The sequence below is a fragment of the Bos taurus genome, chromosome 7 (genome assembly GCF_002263795.3).
Source record: "Bos taurus isolate L1 Dominette 01449 registration number 42190680 breed Hereford chromosome 7, ARS-UCD2.0, whole genome shotgun sequence".
Classification (NCBI taxonomy): Eukaryota; Metazoa; Chordata; class Mammalia; order Artiodactyla; family Bovidae; genus Bos; species Bos taurus.
In genome coordinates this window covers 73,793,533-73,817,374 of record NC_037334.1, presented here as the reverse complement: position 1 = coordinate 73,817,374, position 23,842 = coordinate 73,793,533, and the positions used below count along the sequence as shown (strand labels likewise).

Genomic DNA, 23,842 nt, shown 5'->3' with positions numbered 1-23,842 from the left:
GTGAACTTGAATGAGAGAATGTTAGAAATCCATACAGTAAACTAGACCAAATTTTAGGTAATATTCTTGCCTAGTTTTGACAGTTTTCTCAAAAGAAGACACATTTGCTGTAAATCTAAGAGAAAACCACATTGTTTGTAACAACCAGCATTCAAAAAATCTATAACTGTGATCTTCTGATAACTTCCCAAGAAAGTTGTTAATGTAACTTCTTTGTAGGTATCAACTAGTTATGGAGCAATGCTTTGAAGATAAGAATGGCATCAGAAATAAAACAAAGTAACACACAGACTTTTGATCATTACACAGTCAACTATTACAAGAATCAAGATGCCCCTCAGCATTGGTGTTTCCTTTTTCTTAACAGAGGCAATTGAAATGGTACCGCACACAAAAAAACAAACCAGCAAGAACTGGGAGTGGACAAAAAGACCAAGATGGAGGCTAACTCCCATATTAAATTTCATAAGGAATTGATGCAATCAATTAAATGGTGCTATTCAATATCAACTCTGATATCAATACAGGTTTGCTTTGATTTTTCTAGGAAGAAAAATAGTTCAGTGATGCCTTGATAAATTTTCTTGTCATGCTTTAAGTAAACAGATTATTTTCTTTTGGAAGTATCTCTTATTAGACAGTAAATACTCATTATTCTCAGTATGAGACTTTGGGGAGGGGTGATATTAAACCCTATGATATCAAATCAACACTTCCCTGACCATTAGTTGGTTTTAAGGCCATTCTGGGCTCAAATGACTAAACAAAAAATCTGCTAGTCATAAGTTTGTGGGTTCTGTTTTAGGGTGCTATAATAACTATAGAGATATGAATACACAGCAGAATTTAACACCCTTTTTCTTGTTCTGGAAGCATGCAGACTTAGAGAATATTTTTACATATGTTCTTTCACAGATGGAAGACCTGTTCTAAGACAATCCTGAATCTGTTAATGGGGACCAAAATAAGGACTGTTCTAGTACTTGATGGTCAGGATTTCCAGTGAATAAGAGAACATAAGGCCACATTTTAAAAAATAGACTAGAGCAGTTCTTGATTTTCTTTTGGATTCTATTTGCTGCTTAAGAGTTTTTTTTTTTAAGAAAGCTGAAAATGCCAAAAACAATATTAGGGCCAGATAGCTTTGATTTAAAGGATGGTATTTATGAAGGTAGAATCTTAAATTCCCATGTTTGTCTAGGTTTTTGTTTCTTTCTGTACCATAGACCAAAGCTTTTTAGTCAACACAAAACTATCTCCTATGAATTTCAGGGGAAGAAAAATTAGTATGTATAAATAAATAATCAGAAAGCAACTTAAGGAAACAAATATAAAAAGATATATCTTAATAGATGGTAAGTTGTGAACACAATGTTTATATTTGAAATTAGGACATATTTAAATTCACATAGCTTTAAAAAGGAGTAGCTGGAGTAATTTTTATGGAGTTTGTACTTAGCATTGCAAAGGGTTTGTATGAACCTATACCCACCCGTGAGATAGATGTGGTCTAGAAATATGTCTGATTTGTCCCACATGTTTTTAATACTGTTAAAATTATGATAGTTGATATAAGATTATAGAGTTTTAGTTTTTCTTGAAAAAACTGAAGCCCTGACCACATTAGGCCCCAGACATACTTGATAATTCTAATCAATATTATTAGGCACTACTACTTACTGAATGTTCACTGCCAGGTTTTATTCTAAGCATTTTATCTTTTATTTTCATACACGCAATATGCCCATGAGGCAGATCTTTTTGTGCACACTGTTTCTCTGAGAAAGCTGGTCTCCTGAGACATTCAGTAAATTCTTAAAATTTGTAGCTGGTAACTGATGGAGTTGAGATTTGAACCCAGGCCTGTTTGACACCAAAACCCAGTCCCTTATTCACAATGAGCCAGTTTAAACCATTTCATTACTGAATAGGGAATTAGTCCATATATACTATGGTGACTTTTCTTCATTTTTGTAAAGTTAATCTTCCTCGTGATATTTTTTAATATAAATTTATTTATTTCACTTGGAGGCTAATTACTTTACAATACTGTATTGGTTTTGCTATACATTGACATGAATCCTCCACAGGTGTACATGTGTTCCCCATCCTGAACCCCCCTTCCACCTCCCTCCCCATACCATCCCTCTGGGTCATCTCAGTGCACCAGCCCCGAGCATCCTGTACCATGCCTTGAACCTGGACTAGCAATTCATTTCACATATGATAATATACATGTTTCAATACCATTTTCCCAAATCATCCTACCCTCACCCTCTCCCACAGAGTCCAAAAGACTGTTCTATACATCTGTGTCTCTTTTGCTGTCTTGCATACAGGGTTACCATCTTTCTAAATTCCATATATATGCGTTAGTATTACTGTATTGGTGTTGTTCTTTCTGGCTTACTTCACTCTGTATAATAGGCTCCAGTTTTATCTACCTTCTTAGAACTGATTCAAATGTATCCTTTTTAATGGCTGAGTAATACTCCATTTTGTATATGTACCACAGCTTTCTTATCCATTTGTCTGCTGATGGACATCTAGGTTGCTTCCATGTCCTGGCTATTATAAACAGTGCTGCGATGAACATTGGGGTACACGTGTCTCTTTCCCTTCTGGTTTCCTCAGTGTGTATGCCCAGCAGTGGGATTGCTGGGTCGTATGGCAGCTTTTTTCACACTGTTCTCCATAGTGGCTGTACTGGTTTGCATTCCCACCAACAGTGTAAGAGGGTTCCCTTTTCTCTACACCCTCTCCAGCATTTATTGCTTATAGACTTTTGGATCACAGCCATTCTGACTGGCGTGAAATGGTACTTCATTGTGGTTTTGATTTGCATTTCTCCGATAATGAGTGATGTTCAGCATCTTTTCATGTGTTTGTTAGCCATCTGTATATCTTCTTTGGAGAAATGTCTGTTTAGTTCTTTGGCCCATTTTTTGATTGGGTCATTTATTTTTCTGGAATTGAGATGCAAGAGTTGCTTGTATATTTTTGAGACTAATTCTTTGTCAGTTGCTTCATTTCCATGTGATATTTTAAATGCAGCTATTTCAATATATTATGAAACATATTTCTTAAAAGAAACATTATATCTATGCCTAATAAATATTTTCTTCTTTTTAAATAATAGACATTGATTTTTCTAAAGGAAATTAAGCAAATGATTTACTTATCCAATTTGAATCTAACTTGCTTTAAATTGATAAAATCCATTTATGTTTATGTATCATGCTAGAATACCAATTATAGTTGTCTCTAGTAAATTAAGACATTTAGTTGGCTGAATATCATTTCTAGACAAGTACTGAAAGCTTCTAAATCATTTATACCAGAATTTAAACTCTGGAAAGGTCATTTAAAATTATTTTCAAGTGCATCTTACCAGAAGTCGTCTTCACTACTTCAGTGGTATTTCTCAGTCCAACAAATGAAAATTGATAAAGTCTCCAAGACCTTGTGTCACCCACTTCAACAGAACTACGCTTCCACTGATAGACAATTTCTTCACGTGGATAGCCATCTGCCATGAGATAGGAAACATATTTAAAATTATTAAAAATGAATATACGTAGCAACCACTTTCTATGAACAACACACTGAGGGAAATAACCAAAGAAATAGTTGTGACTTGGATGATGATCCTGTATTAAAGAGCATTCAGTTCAGTTCAGTCACTCAGTCGTGTCAACTATTTGTGACCCTATGGACTGCAACATGTCAGGCTTCCCTGTCCATCACCAACACCCAGAGCTCAAACTTATGTCCATTGAGTCAGTGATACCACCCAACCATCTCATCCTCTGTCATCCCCTTCTTCTCCTGCCTTCAATCTTTCCCAGCATCACGGTCTTTTCAAATGAGTTAGCTCTTCACATCAGGTGGCCAAAGTATTGGAATTTCAGCTTCAACATCAGTCCTTCCAATGAATATTTAGGACTGATTTCCTTTAGGATGGACTGGTTGGATCTCATTGCAGTCCAAGGGATTCTCAAGAGTCTTCTCCAACACCACATTACAGGAGAGAAAATATATATCCTAACTGGGAAATCAGATTTTAAAATCATGAGGTCAAAATTACCTGTGAAAAGCATGTAAACTGAGTATAAGGTATACTAAACAGAGTTTGTATATACTATATGAATACTTCATATTGTCTGGGGTAAGATATAAATAGCATATAATAAATACTATATACTATCAGTTCAGTTCAGCAGTGGCTCATCATGTCTGACTCTTTGCAACCCCATGAACTGCAGCATGCCAGGCCTCCCTGTCCATCACCAACTCCCAGAGTTCACCCAAACCCATGTCCATTGAGTCGGTAATGTCATCCAACCATCTCATCTTCTGTTGTCCCCTTCTTCTCCTGCCCTCAATCTTTCCCAGCATCAGGGTGTTTTCAAATGAATCAGTGCTTTGCATCAGGTAGCCAAAGTATTAGAGTTTCAGCTTCAGCATCAGTCCTTCCAATGAACACCCAGGACTGATTTCTTTCAGGATGGACTGGTTGGATCTCCTTGCAGTCCAAGGGACTCTCAACAGTCTTCTCCAACACCACAGTTCAAAAGCATCAATTCTTCGGCACTCAGCTTTCTTCACAGTCCAACTCTCACATCCATGCATGACCACTGGAAAAACCATAGCCTTGACTAGACGGACCTTTGTTGACAAAGTAATGTCTCTGCTTCTTAATATGCTGTCTAGGTTGGTCATAACTTTCCTTTCAAGGAATAAGCATCTTTTAATTTCATAGCTGCAATCACCATCTGCAGTGATTTTGGAGCCCAGAATAATAAAGTCAGCTTCTGTTTCCACTGTTTCCCCATCTATTTCCCATGAAGTGATGGGACCAGATGCCATGATCTTAGTTTTCTGAGTGTTGAGCTTTAAGACAACTTTTTCACTCTCCTCTCACTACATATGCAGGATAATATTTACAGTGAAAGGGACTCAAAAGGGTGAGATTTTGAGTCATGTAGAAATAGAAAATAATGGAAGAAGTATCTAGGATGTCCCCGATGGCTCAGTGGTAAAGAATATGCTTGCTATGCATGAGATGTGGCAGAAGCCACAGGTTCAGTCCCTGGGTGGAAGGAAAGCAGATTCAAATCCCTGTCCAGGGCATGTCCTTGGAGTAGAAGGAAAAAATTACTTCAACTATTTATATTATTCTCACACTCAATTTGTTGAGGCTTCTTTTTAATATACAACTATAACTAAAAGTAGTAAGTAGAAATGCCAAGGGGAAGATACCTATGAGAACTATGTCGATTCTTTAAGGTTCAGTCATGTTCAGCCAAAACAACAGAAGGCAATCATGAAACAAATGTTACATGGATAATGTAGTGATCAATAGTACCTTTTCCTTGCTTACCTTTTCCATAATACCCTAGACAAGTTTCTTAATTTTTCTCCTAAGTTATTTGTTCACCTATGGGTGTACTTACATGGCGGTGATTGTACTTATTTTGTGGAATTGCTTTTCAATATGTATTTGTTGAATGGATAAAAATTACAATTAAGTAAAGTGTAGGGTAAACTCAAGTAAAATAGATAGCCCATAAAACTAGAAATCTTCTCCACTGTATATCTTCTAATAATTCTGTGGAAAGGTAAGTTTTGACTATGGAAGGTGATTGACTCCTTGGAATAAAATCCCTTGTCTCTTTTATTCTTTGGTTTTGGTCCAACTTTTTGTCCACTATATTAATTAATTTAAAAGAAAGAAAGAAAGCAGGTTGCTATTGAGAGGGCAGTGGCAGGTGGTAGGGCAGGATGTGATGAAAACTGAGAATTTAAGGAATATTAATATAATAATATTATTCCTGATAATATTAAGGAACTTCCTATGGAGAATATGTTGGTGATTGAATTGTTTTGATAGCAATAAGTAATACTAAGTTGATTTTGGGCTCAGAAGACAATTGTCAATCAGCAACCTGATGGCATAGAGATCACTGTTTCTTAAGTTTTATCTAACTCAGGAGAGGAGTAGTCTCAGTTGGAAAATTAAAAGAAAATAAATACCATATCCTAAGCCTTAGGGGAGTTTTCACTTAAAAATAGTCTATCCTTGGACAAGGTAAAACATATGAAATAAGATTTATAATGAGAACTTTTCTCAATATATATAAAATATACAATGAATTTTTTCTTTGGTGCCCTTTGTTTTGCTTTTTTTGTTTTGTTTTTTGTTTCCCTCTGGAAATGTTTGTCAAAACAGGTGACTGTTTTTCTAATCTTTTTTTGAAAGTATTGTTATTATGATTCAGTTTCTTTTTAGGCATCTCCATTACTCCCTGGCTGATAAATTGTACATACATTAAATTTTTAAAATTCATACTTTTTCATTCTACACAATATACACAATTGACAGTTCAGAAATAAGGAGGAGGTAAGCAATCTAACATGAATACAGAACAAATAGTCAGGCACATGTGGGAAAAAATGAGGCTTGTTTTTGATTTAGGCAGGAAATACCTATGAAGGTTACTAAAGCTTAATTCCTTCTAGAATCATCAAGGATCTTCTTGCTATTGGCTATTATCTCATGATAATAATAATAATAAAATAATACAGCTACTGATTGAATCTTATTATGTGTGAGGTAGCATAGGCTTTTTACATATATTATATGAACAAAACAATATTGAGGTGAGGCAGGTCTTATAATCTCTATGGACACCTGTGTTGTGGACTCATTGAGAGATTTAGTAATTTGTTCAAATCTATAGTGTTGGGTTTGGGATTTTAACTGAACCCAATAGGGCTTCCCTGATGGCTTAGTTGGTTAAGAATCTGCCTGCAATGCAGGAGACCCTGGTTCGATTCCTGGGTCAGGAAGATCCCCTGGAGAAGGGATAGGCTACCCACTCCAGTATTCTGGCCTAGAGAATTCCATGGACAGTCCATGGGGTCACAAAGAGTTGGACATGACTGAGTGACTTTCACTTTCACATGACCCCCAAATCAGTCTTTTGCTCACTGGCAGATAACTAGTTTTAGATATTACTAGAACTCCAGATGGAGGATGTAATTTTCAATTTTGTTATTTTGCTGTTTTTGTTCATTTGCTCAGTCATGTTCAACTCTTTGCAACTCCGTGGTCTGTAGCCCTCTGGGTTCCTTAGTCCATGAAATTCTCCAGGCAAGAATGCTGGAGTGGGTAGCCATTCCCTTCTCCAGAGTATCTTCCCAACCCAGGGATCAAACCAAAGTCTCCTGCACTGAAGGCAGATTCTTTACTATCTTAGCCACCAGGGAAGCCAACATAGGGAGAAAACAACTAACAAATATCCTGCTAATCTTTTCTGGGTCCATGGAGGGAGTGATATTCAGTTCAGTTCAGTTCAGTCACTCAGTCGTGTCCGACTCTTTGCAACCCCATCAATTGCAGCACCTCTTTCTATTGAGACAAGGCCAGGCTTTACAATCCTTCCCAACACAGTCATTCAGGAACCCACTGCCAATTTATTCCAAGTTTATGCCCCAATGAAGTCTATTTGTAATTTCTGATAAAATAGATTCCTTTTTTAATGATGAAAGGGATTACCAGAATCTTCAAAGTCAACAACACTGCATAATGCAATTTTGCGTTCTCCAAGTTTCCCAATGAATTGGTATCGCAGTGAGAAAGACTACTGGTGAGAGGGGATACAGAATATAGAATGAGTAATTACTTACAACTGGAGAATTCCAGGGGGCAGGAATGTTCATCCATTGGAAAATTGTGCAACTGTAACTGGCACTCAGCATCAATTGTCAGTCTAAGTAGAAAGATATGATACAAAGGTTTTAGACAGTTTAAAAAATTTTAAATATGTATTAGCACTTTCTAATGACCATTCATTTTTATTCCTGGACAGTATCTCACCCATTCTTACTGATAATACAAGGTGATCCTCACTGAAGTCCAGGATAAAATTGTGTAAGACTTAATGTCCATTTATTTTCCCAGACTAAACAATTCTCACTGACCTCAACTTCACTTATTCAGTACTTATTATCCCATATTTTTTTTGGCAAACTAACTGCACACATGGGATTGCTCAGTGAATTCACTTAACTTACTTAATAGAACAAACTCTTTTAAGAACTTAAGCTCATTTACTGTTTGCATGTAAATGAATGCAGATAATTCTCAGAACTTATCTGATAATTACAGCAGAACCTTCTGTGTGTAAGTACTTGCTAGCTGTTATATTTAAATTACTATATGTGAGTTTAAAAATACCTGTGTTTCACAACAGAGTATTAAGCGTTCTTACAAAGGAACACTATAAAGCAATTATATAGGATGTTAAAGAGTATAAGAATATCTAGTAGCAGCCAGATGTTAAATGCACAGATGTATCAGAAAAATGTCTGCCATGGAGTCCCTGAAAGAAAGTGCAGTCGCTCAGTCATGTCCCACTCTTTACAACCCCATGGACTGTAGCCCACCAGGCTCCTCTGCCCATGGGATTCTCCAGGCAAGAATATTGGAGTAGGTTGCTATTTCCTTCTCCAGGGGATCTTCCCGACCCAGGGATCAAACCTGGGTCTCCCTCATTGCAGGCAGATCCTTTTAACCTCTGAGCCACCAGGGAAGCCCTTGGAGTCCCAGAGGCGCTTATTAAACATACAGATTTTCTTTCCCAAAAGAGGCTAGAACTCTAGGAGGGATAAAATTTAAAGGAGTCCTAGATGTTTTGACCACATTTGGGGAAGTATGACTATAATGTTAAATTGTAATGGTGATAGATTGACGATATTTTAAATTCCATATGTGTTAGCTATACTTCTTATAATTACAGATACCAATCTTAACATAAAAAACTTTATTTTATAAACCTTTTATGTTAAAAGTTCAGCATAAGTTTAATTTTTCTATGGTATAATAGGGCAATTACTGGTCCTAAGATATAACTAATCATCATTGAGCCCTTAATTGTCAGCATGGCACTAGGTAAGGTGAATTTTTCTCTCATTTAGTAAGTGTTATTATGGCTTTATTGTACTTAGACTTGTCTGAAGTGACAAAGCTAGTGTCATGGTTGAGATGTGAGCCCAAGACTGTGTCTCCAAAGCTGGAAGTTTTTATCATTGTCACTCAGTAATTACATGCTCTTCAAAGAAAAGATAAGCTTTATTCATAAGTGAAATTATAATTAAATTTGATATTTTATTAGTATCATTTCTCCAAATTAAACTGGAATTATTAAAATTGAAGATAATACAGATTGCAGATAGTTACACAGATATATATCTATGCACATATATATACATTGGTAACTCATTATAGATAAGCAATAAGAATGAAATCATCTCTTTATATAGGTTAGCAAACTCATTCAAATCTTGAATGAATCTCATGAGTGATAATTTTGATGTGGCTTCCATAATTAAATATTGTATAGTGTTTCTCTAAGTTAATAGCAGTGAAAAAATAACCATAATATTATGGAATGATAAAGTGACTTCAGATAGCATAACTTTACTTAATACTTCAAAAGCTAGACTGAGCTCTTATTTAGCAGACAAAATTTGATTTCCACTAGATTCTAATTCCAATCTTTACCTCACATCTAATTTAATAAAACCCATGATGAAATCAAAACATATGCAATGAATTTCTTTTGCAATTGTGACTGTTTTTCCTACTAACTGATGTAACTCTGATGACAAGAGCTATGGATCCAGTTTAAAGTATTGAATTTTATATCTTGAATATTACATATGGCATAAAATATACCTCAGAAGGGCATTTAACATGAAATATTTTGAAGCTATAAGATCCTGGATACTAAGATCTAGAAGAATCACATTATTCATATTTATTACTGAAAATAGATACAAATAGTTTAAATGTCTGCTTGTGCTTACTTTTTTATTAGGTTCTGTGTTAAACATAGATAGATGGGATTTCTTTGGAAGGAATGATGCTAAAGCTGAAACTCCAGTACTTTGGCCACCTCATGCGAAGAGTTGACTCATTGGAAAAGACTGATGCTGGGAGGGATTGGGGGCAAGAGGAGAAGGGGACGACAGAGGATGATATGGCTGGATGGCATCACCGACTCGATGGACGTGAGTTTGAGTGAACTCTGGGAGTTGGTGATGGACAGGGAGGCCTGGCGTGCTGCAATTCATGGGGTCGCAAAGAGTCAGACACGACTGAGCAACTGAACCGAACTGACTGATGTTAAACACCAGAGAAGCCAATGGCACCCCACTCCAGTACTCTTGCCTGGAAAATCCCATGGACAGAGGACCCTGGTAGGCTGCAGTCCATGGGGTCGCTGAGGGTCGGACACAACTGAGCGACTTCACTTTCACTTTCATTCATTGGAGAAGGAAATGTCAACCCAGTCCAGTGTTCTTGCCTGGAGAATTCCAGGGATGGGGGAGCCTGGTGGGCTGCTGTCTATGGGGTCACACAGAGTCGGACACGACTGAAGTGAATTAGCAGCAGCAGCAGCAGCAGTTAAACACTTTGCATATCACCCCATTTAGTCCTTATTACCACTCTGTAAAGTAATAATCATTAACTCTATTTTATAGAAGTTTAAAATAAATGAAAGGTGCTCAGTTGTCGTACTAGGGTAGGGGCATATGTCATGGCGGTAGAGGTACCTCCTTTGCCATAATCCCCATCAATTCTCACCTCATTCCTCTAAATAAAAATGTAACTAAGTAAAAACATCATACTCAGCATACAAATAAAACTTTGGGATACTCCTAGCAGCTAGACCCCTGCTACCAGATAGCTGCCTCTAGTCCTGTACATATTCTCAACTATTGCCACTCCTGTAGAAATCCTGGAGAACTGCCCTAATACCTACAAATAATATAATACGATTCAGGAGCTTCCCAGGTGGCCTTATTGGTAACAAACCCGCCTTTCAGTGCAGGAGATGTAGAAGACGTGGCTTTGAACCCTGGGTTGGGAAGATCCCGTGGAGGAAGGCATGGCAACCCACTCCAGTAGTCTTGCCTGGAGAATCCTATGGACAAAGGTACCTGGCAGGCTACAGTCCATAGGGTTGCACAGAGTCAGACACAGCTGAAGCAACTAGGCACAGCACAGTATGATACAGAGCTAATCATCAAAGCCAGATTTGTCTGATTCTTAAGTGCGTGTACTTATCTATTATGTTGACTTCATAATATACTCTCACCCATGAGAAACTTCAACATAAAAAATTTAAATGTATCAATTATGAAGTGCTAAGATGATGGCATTAATTTAAGTCAAAAACCTTTCTAATGTTGGCTTAATATTTAAGTTCAGAAAATAAATGATACCTCCTTTTAAAGTTTTCCCCAAGAATATCTATTCCAAAAATAGCAAAAAAAAAAAAAAAAAAGTCAAATAGCCTATCAACGTAGTGGGGAGTAGATGTTGGGAGATGGAATTCATTCTAGTTGTGCCATTGTGCAGCTAAAAAGAAAAGGATGTACAGATTCCCACATCAAAAATTCTCCTTGAGTAATGATTTTTTCCTTTGAAACAGAAACATTTCCAAGCATATCAACTCCTAAGGATGACTATTTTTTAGTGTCCATATTTTAAAGTAGCAGGGCATACACATAAAAGCCAAGACTGGTATAAAGGTTAGATGATCTCATAAAGGCAAGGGAAATTTCATATCCCTGTGAGAAAAGAGTTCCTACATCAGTCACAGAAAATGTTTTAATTATATCCTTTGAAAAAGTTCATTGATAAGAGGAAAAAAAACACGAAACTAATTTTGTAGCATCACATATTATTTTGCTCAAGCGCCAATCCTGATTTAGGTTTGACATGTTAGCTCTTTTTGTTCTAAGAGAACGTAATTGATCTTTGTTTTATTCCCAACAATTACTCATTTCCTTTTCCAAAAGAATACCTTAAAGTGTAGAGCACTCGACCATCATTCCAAATTCTCAGCATCCTATTAGGGGTGGTTATCCAGTGTGCGTCTGCCTTTTTGGAATTTCTGAAGAAAGTGTCTGGAATCCAGATTTTCCCCACCATGTTGCTATTCAGTCGGAGGACTTTAATGGTGCTGTTAAATTTCAGACGTCTGTCATACCATGTTTGGGCAAAAAATATATCAATTGTATATTCCTGTTTTAAACAAAAAGGTGAAATGGAACATCTTTAATATAGTAGGATTGTATTATAGGCCACTTGTTTGTATTTATCACTTACGATTTCATTGCCAATACCAAGCAAAGCTACTTTGGGTTTGAATGATCCAAAAGAAAGCAAAAGCTTGGCTAAGGAGACTCACCCATCTTTTGTAGACAAGTTAATACATTATGAACAAATAGACCTGTGTAAATGAATTCTGGCAAAAGATCATAGCCTTGATACACTTGTTTGCATTTGGTATTTATGGGGAAGAGTTTCTCATGTTATTTTTGGCCAGCTAATTCTTTGGTGTGGGGGCAATTTTGTGTATTTTAGGATGTTTACTAGCATTCTTAGCTTCTACCCACTAAGTGCCAATAGCACCAACAAAAAATCCCACCCCCAAGTCGTGACAACCAAAACTATCTCCAGACATTGCCAATTGTCTTTTGAGGAAATAGGTTCAAAAAGCCACTGCTACAGAGTAAAACAAAGTCCAGAACACTCAAAAACAGTTCTAAACTAGAGCTCTGGAGTTTAGGTCACCTCGCAATAAATTGAGGCCACCAGAAGACCTAAGCAGTGTGAAGATAGAAAAGGGGAACACACCCTATACAAAAAAGACTTTGTGCCCTGTCTTGCAGATGGCAAACACTCAGTGTAAGGTAACTAATTTTATTTTTTTACTATTACAATTGTCTTTTTTTCTAAACAAGAAGAAATGGACCAATTAAAAGATAATCTTTATTACTGTACTAATCTGTCACAAAACATATGCAAAAAGTGCTATGATGACACGTGACTGATGATTACCCTCATGTACATGATTGACTTTAATTAAAGAAAAGAAAGTTTGATGTGAATTAGACCTGGAGCCGTAACACCCAAGATCTGCTTGGCTGTCATATTTAGATTTTATTTAGTATTATTTTACAGCTCGATTTTAATCTGTATACACATGAGAAAATTAATGGAAAAAACCCTTAGTGTTCTTAGAGCATGACCCTAGCAGTCTTAGAATATGAGAGGTGAAGAATAGAAACTATCCACATTTCCTAATCTAATCCCCTTGACCCATCACCATTTATGATGAAGAATACACATCAAAAGAAAAAAAGAAAACACCAGAAACCACAGAGAGATTATTTCTTTGCCTAAGAAACACAGCTTGTCAGGATCAGACTAGAACCTTCTTCCTTTGCCTGATTTCTGTTGTTCTGGATTGTATCCTTGCACTCCTGCCCTGTATCTCACTGGAACTGGCTGCATTTCCACTGGGGTAAGTCACACCACTTTGTTTACGATTTAATTCTATATTTGCAGTCCACAAGTAATGAAAGGGGAACCTGCTGTGCCAGTAGATAGAGCAACTGAAGAATTTCTGACCTACATTTTGGCCAACACAAACACGTTTTAAAAGTCTTTAAACCATCATTTCATAAACTATGATCCTGGGACAGTAGTTCTGGGTACCAGTATTCCTGAAATCATAAGTTTTGTGTTAAAATAAACTACATGTACAGCTGATTCTTCTTAGATGCTCACAATCATCATCATAATTCTAAACAGTCTGAGAAACATGTTGCTATTTGTTTCATGGTTAAACAAGCAAACCTATTTGCATGGAGGGTGCAGGTGGTGGTACAGTTTTTTTAATCAGCCTCATTGAGAGCAATAAATGTTTCTCGTATCTGATTCAGCAGAGTGTCCTTATTGCTTATTTGGTAAATTGTGTTTTAAAGTTATACTATCACTAACATTACATTACATTGTTCTACTCTATTCTACTCTACCGTCTTCTGCTCCAAGCTAATTCGTTATTTCAGATTTTGATAGAAAGCTTTATAAAAAAAATAAAGTTACATTTGTTGTTAAATCTAATGCACTATTTCTTCTCTGAGAAACAATTCTGATTTGAAATATAACCTCTCCACACCATGAATATTCTAAAACACAGTAAAGCACTATATTTTACTTTATAGTAAGCAGTACCTACCAAATAAGCAATGAGTGTTGAATTTTAAGATTATAGCATTTTACATAAGTTAATTTTATACACATGATCACATTTAATTTTTAATACAAATCATTAAAAATAATTATATTACAAGAGGGGAAAGAAAAGATATGAAAGGTTCTCTCTCTTCCAATTTTTTTGTAAGGATAGTCTTTGTTATTTCCATGATAACACACTACCTCTCTAGTTTGTTAATGAAATAAACAATTAGAAACTTACCATATTGATAGCATTCACTGGACCAATGCTATTCACATACATGTCTGTGTGAATTAATGTTGGTTTCACTGTAAAGAGAACCATAGAAATATATGCATATGAAGAAGCATAATGTTTTAACACTAGCCCTTGTTATTCTAGAAATATTTATTTTGCTACATTAGAAGTGATTTATTCACAACTAATGTGGAGTTAGTGACTAATTCACTACATTTAGCTATTTGCTTTCAAAGAAATATCTCCTTTTAAGCACATTAAGGCATTAACTAAGCATAGCACAGTTTTGAAACTGATTTTCTTTTTAAGACTACATAAAAATGAATAAGTAAGAAAGTACTGCCCAGATTTTCTTCTTCCTTCTTCATATATCATGACTTTTATTATTTTTTTTCTTAAAGCTCTTGAATCGATTTGGGCATTGTAACCTGACATGCCCCATATAGAAAAATAAATAACTATTGTGTGACCTAGAGAATAAACTGCATTAGAAATATGAAGTAGACATAAAAAGCAACAAGTATTATGAATTGTTATTGAAATATTGCTCCCTGTTGATTCCTTTTATGACCACTTTATCCTCATTCACCTCTAGCCAACACAAAATCAATTTTCCTCAATGATTTAATGACTTCCGTGACTCATCAAATGAGAAAACCATATGGAAACCCAATACACACCTATTTGTCAAAGAGGACTGATAGTAAAAATCTTGTAGTATTACATCCATGGTCTAATGAATGCGCTCCATTTTCATTTAATATTTAATGAACAAGGATTCATAACATCATTCTGGGCTTCAATTCAATAAGTACACCTCCCTCATCTTTATCCATTTTCCTTGAAGTGCCATGCTCTAATTGTCTGTGGGGGATTGGACTCTTCACCTATATCCTTGCCTTCACATTAGTGAGGCTGTTTCTCTGACTCTGAACTTTGAGCGTGACCATTTGATTCACACTGGTTAATAATATATGGGCAAAGGTGAGTGTGCTAGCTCTTATTCCAAGCATTAAGCTTTGCTGTTGCTGCTGCTGCTAAGTCGCTTCAGTCGTGTCCGACTCTTGGTGACCCCATGGACTGCAGCCCACCAGGCTCCTCCATCCATGGGATTTTCCAGGCAAGAGTACTGGAGTGGGGTGCCATTGCCTTCTCCAGCCTTAAGCCTTATGAGCTTCTATTTTTTTCTCTTATTCTTTGCTATCATCATGAGAAGGATACTCCTAGCTAGTCTGCTGGTCCCAGGAGGAGAAACGAGAGTAAAGCTTTCTTAAATGAGCAGCCTCAACCTGGCTGACCTTAGATTAGGCCACCCCCAGCAAAGCAGCAAATAAATGCTTATCACTCTATACCTCTGAGATTTTGTGCTTGTTACACAGCTATAGATAATCAGTATGTCCTTCCTTTCTTTTTTTAACTAATTTTTATTGGAGTACAGTTGATTTACAATGTTGTGTTAGTTTCTGCTGTACAACCAAGTTCATCAGTTATACATACAAATATATCCACTCATTTTTAGATTCTATTCTCATTTAGGTCATTACAGATTGAGTAGAGATCCTTATGCTATACAGTAGGTGTGTACTTGTTTTTGGTGTTACTTCATAAAGAAGCTGTCACTTTTTTTTTTTCTATAGTCTCTCAGTCTAGGAAATTTTAAATTACTATTTCTCAAGTTAGTTTGAATATCATCTTTCTTCATTTTGAACTTATCGATGCTCCATCTCCTCCCAGACTTGAAAGCAGTTTATTCATTATTTTTACATTTAGTAAAAGTATCATTTATATCCTTCTGGTTATTGAAATAGGCTTATGCTTTGTTCTAATGCGGTAGGCCTCTTCGTTTGTATAAAACCCACATCACAAGAGGCTTTAACATACCTCCTATATCAGGTCGAAGTTTATTATCATATCCTTCCAGGAGGTTGTTTAAGATGACTGTGACATCACCCTCCGGAACTTTTGGAGTCAAGACCCATGTTTTGTTAGAAGCATAATCTTCATAGTCATCATCAGATTTTTGTCTAGTGAGGCTAAGAAAAAAAAAAATTGATCAAGAATCACATAGACTCCATCCAAGTTGACTTTTAGTCACAGACCTTTGGTGGAAAATGAGAAACGAAGTAGGGTGATGGGAGTGTGTTACAATGGATTGCAGGGAAATTCTCAGCCGAGGGTTAGTCTAGCTAATTAAACTTCACAGAGGTAGATTAAAATCTATTCAGGTGTACTCTTTGGTTTTACAGAATGCTCTGTCCTCCCATCTATAAATATACTACGCTCTACCAGTTATCTTTGCCTTTTCTTTTGTTGATGTTCTTCCTGTCCACCTGCCCAACTTCACAAAGCACTTATTAAGGAAAAAATCACAAGCATTTTGTTGAAAGCAATGCTTAAATGATCATAATCTAGTCTAGGCGTTCAGGCATAATGTCTACTTCTTTCTCCTTTGAGAAGTTAACTTGTTCCAACCTATTAATGAAATAAGAGGCTGATAATTAGATTCATTCCCACACACCACCAGACAAATCTCTTCCTCCTCAACTGAACTACTAAGGAGAGCGTCAGTCTTGCTGCATTTTCTTCCCCCGGGGTGTGTGTATGTGTACTTTTCTCCCCTCCCTTGCACTGGAAGCAAGGGTGGTTCATTTATCCTTGATTGCTAAGAACCTGGTACTATGAAGAAAGATGTAGCTGTAGACTTTAAAATACTCTTTATTGTAGTAAAAGTTCCTAAGCTGGAAATTCATACTAATGGTTAATGTATTATTTATATAATCATAGAAATCAAATGATCTATTTTGAATGATCAAAAAGTGACATAATATTCTGATTCAGTTTTTTATGCCAAAACCTGTCAGAAAACCCACAACTAAACCCGAAGCTAAGGCTGATTTTGGAAGGATATTGAAATTCCTATAGTTTGTCTCCTCCTTGCCCCAAACTCCATGCCCCTGCCCCCAGCACACACATATACATAAGGTGATCATAGTTTCCAGACCTAGTGGGAGTGCAAACCTTGCCATTTTCATTTTCATCAATACTCAGTAAATATTGGTTACTTTTGATGTTTATGGTGAAATTAAAAATTACAAAATACTTTCTCATACCGATCCTCATCTTCAGTTTATTTGCTTAAAGATATGGTAAGAGTGAATCTTGTCAGAAATCAAATCACTGTCACATTATCCTGAATATACATCATGTTCTTAAACCATGTATTATACTCAATTGTCAATATATATATATATATATACAGATATATATTTGTATGTATAGACAGATAGATGACTAAAGATGGTAAGTGAAAGCTGATTTTGTGATTAATTTTGTTTGAGAATGAGGATGGGAGATGAAGTTTTAAAAGTAATCACTGGCATGCATCAACTTAGTGAGTAATCTTTTTATCCCTTCAAAGCTTTACAAAAGGAAACATAAAAACTGAGTCACACACTCCCATGAAACCTAACATAGCCAATCTTAAATCTTGCACTTCAGTTAGCATAAGAAGTTAAACCAAATTTGAATTTCATAGATCACCCACAGAGGGTATGTGTGAGGGGCTGGACAAAGCTTCAGCCAGCACTCAAAACTACTTCAGTGCAGGCAGAGAGCAGCTGTCTGCTAGGAAAATTCCTCTTAAGCCTCAATTCATCATTTCTCTAGAGCACTGATGAACCCTGCGTAATAGAGTTCTAATCCTATGACCTGAATCTTACTAGTTTAAGAAGAAAAAAAAAAGTTATCTGATAAAGAAAATTTCAAATCCCTCTCATAACTCATTGAGAAAAGAATGTAGTTGACCCACTGGATGTTGGATGTCATCATTATGAAATTTTATCACTGTTTAATTTGTTCAGGCAAAAGTGCATTTTCTAAAGAATCTCAACCTCTTGCTTCCTTCCCCCTGAAGCTTCTCTCTCACTCCCTCTTTCCTCTCTGAAAAAATGTACCCTCTCAAAGTTTCTTCAAGGAAAGGAAATATATATTAAATAGCTATGTTTATTCACAGTACGTATTCATACTAGCAAATAAATAATCCAAGTATGATGGTGTCATGTTACCTTTATTACTATTTTCTGGAAAACCAGGAGGAAAAATACATTAAGTGAAAAGAAAAGGGATACTTCTTTAAAGGAATACTACTTTCTAGAATTTCACCTAGTAATTCTCTTGGAGCCATCATCTATTGGATGCCAAAATAGTAATCAAATAGATTATCTCAGGTGAAAGTGTCAGTGACAGATTTGGTCATAATTCAGGTTGCCTACTTAGCCACAAAGAGGTAAAGTGGAGTAGAGAAATTAAGAGCATATACTCAGAAAGTACCAGGTTTGACTTCTGGCTTCATATCTTGCCTGTCACTTACTCTTTTATGACCTTGGGCAAATGATTTAATCTTGCTAAGCTTCACAAAGTTCTCATCTTTAAAATAGAGTTAATACTATTATTCTATCACATTTTTTGTGCAAGATAACACTTGCTTCCCTGGTGGCTTGGGCAGTAAAGAATCTGCCTGCATTGCAGGAGACCCAGGTTCAATCCCTGGATTGGGAAGATCCCCTGGAGAAGGAAATGGTAACCCACTCCAGCATTCTTGACTGGAGAATCCCATGGACAGAGAGGCCTGGTGGGCTACAGTCCATGGGGTCTCAAAGAGTTGGATCTGACTGAGTGACTAACACTTTTAAGATAATGCTTATTAAGTGCTTAGGAGAGTACCTGACACATAGCCCTGAAAGTAGATTTATATAAAAAGTTTCAACCTCATAACTAAAACCTGAATCTTCAGACACCACTTCCAGGCTTTGATCTAATATGGGCTGAGAAGAACTAAAAACAGATGTTATCCAGGAAGAAAAATAATGAACCCCTACATTATAAATAAATGAAGTTTTTATTCTTTAGTGTGTTCCCAGCTGAGGTCTAAATTAACGGGGCTGATGAATAATCTGGGATTGTTTCCAGATTTGTTTAAAAAAAAAAGAAAAAAGAACCTCTCTCATTCAAAATTGGCTGTTTCTCCAGAATTCTCTGCTGTTAAGGTCACCTCACTTATAGATGGGAGCTCTAGTAATAATGACAATTAGATAAGGCATTCTGTGGTACTGTGAACTCCATGAAAACACCTGGGCAGAAATAGATTGATAATGATGCAAGAAAACTGATTAACAGTTGTGTGTGCTGAGAGCAAACTTGAACTTCTAGCTCAAGGCACCTACCTAAATGTAATGGCCTACGGAAATGATTATTTCTTCTTGTACCCTTTATAAACTGAATATAATCTTGCAGAGGAAAAGGACTGAAATTAACATTACTCTTACCATAATGAAAAACATTTTTTTTTTTTTTTGTAGTCTGAGTGATAAGTCCTAAAAGACAGTGCCAGAAAAGGTTGTGAAGTTTTCATCTTTGAAAACTTTCAAAAAAAAAAACCTGTTAGAAAGCCATCCAATCAAGAGCCTTGAACCAACAGCATGAGAATTTCCTGGGAAATTTCTAGAGATGGAGAACCCTGGGCCAACCTGGATTCCTGAATCAGAATCTTTATTTTAACAGGTCTTCAAATGGTTCACATGCATATCAAAAGTTGAGAATCTCAGTCACAGAGTGAACCTGGGGTGCTTACCCTTGTGTGTGTGTGTCTGTGTGTGTGTGTGTGTGTGTGTGGTGTGTTGAGGTAGGCCCTTTAAAAAAGCACAGATTTCCAACTTCCTACTTTAGCTTTTCCAACTGAAATTCTCTGGTATAAATTAGAATATTACTTTTAATTTTCATCTTTACAGTTACATGCATGATTTGAGTGTAATGAGTTTATATTTATAATGAGGAAAATCAATTTAAGAAAAAAGTGACAAAAAAATAAATAGTGAAGAGATGAAAGGTTGTTCTCAATTAGACAGTAGGTCTTAAATATCTGAATGTTGGTACTTATTTTGGATAATTGACACTGTGAAGATAATCATGAAGTTTATACACTTTTAAATTTTAATCCAAGTATTTCATATTTTCACAGATTCAATCAAGCTCTCAGTTTTGTAGGAAGAAAAATCTAGTCATTGTACTTGCTTAGGGCAGTATATCAGCACACATTTGGATGAGAAACAATAAAAACATTTGTTTTCTCACTTGGGTATCTTCACATCCATTGGTATTTGGCATCATAAATACAGGATATATATTTTTCTTTCTCTGCCTAAAATCTCTTCTCTCCACCTCCCAAAGTGCTACTGATCATAGCTTATTCCTTATAAGCTTTCAATTTTCAACACAAAAATCACCTTCTCGGTATCAGTAGGGGTCATTCCTTACTGTTTCCTCTGCCTTTGTCACCCACCTGATCCTTCGTCTCTTCTCATCAGTCCTTCGACTGCTTCACAGCGTTTGTCACAATGGGTATTTACCGATTCGCATATTGTCTGTTTCCACTACTAAACTACAAATTCTATGAGTGCATATGAAATTTACAATTAAAACTTATGAAAAGAATCATTTTTTTCTGACTAGTTTTCCTAAGATAAATAATACCAACAATGGCTATTGTTATGTATTCACCATGTTCTACACATAAACTTTAAGGACTTCACATACATTCTCCCACTTTGACCTCTAAAACCCTGATACTCCTATAAATATCTCCATTTTACAGATGAAGAAAAACAGTGATATTTGCCAATAGTCGTTTAGTTTGCCAAAACCAAAATGTTTAACCATTATGCTGTGAGGGTTTGAGAAAGGAAATGGGGCCAAAGAATCTGCGATTTTACACTTATCAGAAAGTAAGATCAACTAAAACAAATGGGTGTTCAAGCTCATTTTCCCTTAGGACAATAAATTCGCTTATGCCTGAGTTCAATAAGAGTATGGCACCTTCAGCACAAAGTTAATAACATTCAAATTTCATAAACTTGCCATTGCAGATACCAATGATTTGATCTTCTCACACTGAGGAATAAAAGTGGAGCTTGTAATTTAACTTAATGGATGTGATCAACTTACTCTCTAAGTTCTTTCATGACTTGGAAAGCAGTGCATGCTGCAGTGTTAAGGCATAAGTTTATTTCAAAGACCATCCTCCAGCTACTGCAAAAGGTGGACTTGGGTATAAAGTGTAGGAGCAGCTATGCTAGGTAAGTATATATCCTCAGGGGGTGGAGGGGACTTAGAATCTGATCATAGGAGGAGGAGACTTCATTCTGTACATCCCTGAAGGATAAGGGATTCTTGAGCAACACTGTGGTTTAGTGAGAAGGAGAACCGGGGCACAAGCTGCTCTTTCATATGCGGCCTTTAGTGGCCAATGGAATTCTGTATCTCCTAGGGAGGAGACGTAAGAACCTGTGCAGAACCTTTCAGGAAGGGTGCTCTATGCACAGGTGTGTATGTGAGTATATACATGCACAGAGGCTAGAGTAAGGGTAGGCGTATGTCTAAGGATCAATTCTGATGAATTGTTCTACTTACAGTGACGCCCCATTAGCTCATACCATGCTCAATATTTTTTTCAATTTTTTTTTCAATTTTATTTTATTTTTAAACTTTACATAATTGTATTAGTTTTGCCAAATATCAAAATGAATCCATCACAGGTATACATGTGCTCCCCATCCTGAACCCTCCTCCCTCCTCCCTCCCCATACCATCCCTCTGGGTCGTCCCAGTGCACTAGCCCCAAGCATCCAGTATCATGCATTGAACCTGGACTGGCATCTCGTTTCATACATGATATTTTACATGTTTCAATGCCATTCTCCCAAATCTTCCCACCCTCTCCCTCTCCCACAGAGTCCATAAGACTGTTCTATACATCAGTGTCTCTTTTGCTGTCTCGTACACAGGGTTATTGTTATCATCTAAATTCCATATATATGCATTAGTATACTGTATTGGTGTTTTTCCTTCTGGCTTACTTCACTCTGTATAATAGGCTCCAGTTTCATCCACCTCATTAGAACTGATTCAAATGAATTCTTTTTAATGGCTGAGTAATACTCCATTGTGTATATGTACCACAACTTGCTTATCCATTCATCTGCTGATGGACATCTAGGTTGCTTCCATGTCCTGGCTATTATAAACAGTGCTGTGATGAACATTGGGGTACACGTGTTCTGGTTTCCTCAGTGTGTATGCCCAGCAGTGGGATTGCTGGATCATAAGGCAGTTCTATTTCCAGTTTTTTAAGGAATCTCCACACTGTTCTCCACAGTGGCTGTACTAGTTTGCATTCCCACCAACAGTGTAAGAGGGTTCCCTTTTCTCCACACCCTCTCCAACATTTATTATTTGTAGACTTTTGGATTGCAGCCATTCTGACTGGTGTGAAATGGTACCTCAGAGTGGTCTTGTAATTAGGTCAGACGGAGGAGCCTGGTAAGGCTGCAGTCCATGGGGTCGCTAAGAGTCAGGCACAACTGAGAGACTTCACTTTCATTCACTTTCATGCATTGGAGAAGGAAATGGCAACCCACTCCAGTATTCTTGCCTGGAGAATCCCAGGGATGGGGAAGCCTGGTGGGCTGCCGTCTATGGGGTTGCACAGAGTCGGACACGACTGAAGCAACTTAGCAGCAGCAGCAGCAGCTGTTGGTAAATGTGTTTATTTGACTAAGTCAACTATCAGATGTGTATATTCCAATGTAAAATTGCAAGCTGTTTATTAACAATTGCTGAAGACCTATATCAAATAAATGACTGAGGGGTTTTATTAGCAAAGATGAATTTTATTGCAAGTATCAGAATATTTGGGCTTCTCAGGTGACTCAGTGGTAAAGAATCCATCTGTCAAGCAGGAGATGCAGGCTCAATCCCTGGGCCAGGGAGATCCCCAGGAGAAGGAAATGGCAACCCACTCCAGTAGTCTTGTCTGGGAAATTTCATGGACAGAAGAGCCTGATGGGCTGAAGTCCATGGGGTCACAAAGAGTTGTAAACTACTTAGTGACTAAATAGCAAACAGCATCAGAATATTCAGACTAAATTGGAAGGGATATATAATTTTAAACCTAGTGTAGTATAAGCTTCCTGGTGCTTCAATTCAGCTTCTCATCTATGTATTTAACAACTTGGATTCTTTCTATATTGTCCTTCTGTCCTCCATGGTATCAGCTTCAACCCAAAGATGGCTTAACTGTATGATCAGAACTGAAATGAAACTCGCTCAGTCATGTCCGACTGTTTGTGACCCCATTGACTATACAGTCCATGAAATTCTCCAGGCCAAAATACTGGAGTGGGTAGCTGTTCCCTTCTCCAGGGGATCTTCCCAACCCAGGGATCGAACCCAGGTCTCCTGCATTGCAGGCGGATTCTTTACCAGCTGAGCCACAAGGAAAGCCTGTATGATCAGAAGATGCTAACAAAAACTTTCCTCTATGCATTCTTATGTACATCCATGAAAAGAGATAAACTCTTCTAGATATTTAGTTTTCTAAAAGTCCCTAGAAGTTCTCATTTTGTGAATCACTAGCCTGAATACATATGAATTTATACATAAGAAACCAA

At 36.8% G+C, this 23,842-nt stretch overlaps 1 protein-coding gene across 2 annotated transcripts in view; it reads right to left on the bottom strand.

Moving 5' to 3' along the window:
* GABRG2 (gamma-aminobutyric acid type A receptor subunit gamma2) overlaps positions 1–23,842 on the bottom strand; it is a 129,324-nt gene that overhangs the window by 84,077 nt on the left and 21,405 nt on the right. For both annotated transcript variants that reach the window (XM_005209697.5, NM_174545.1), the window contains 5 exon segments: positions 16,221–16,372; positions 14,343–14,410; positions 11,880–12,100; positions 7,693–7,775; positions 3,392–3,529 (listed from right to left, as the gene is read on the bottom strand). In XM_005209697.5, the coding sequence (XP_005209754.1) occupies positions 3,392–3,529; positions 7,693–7,775; positions 11,880–12,100; positions 14,343–14,410; positions 16,221–16,372 (662 nt within the window).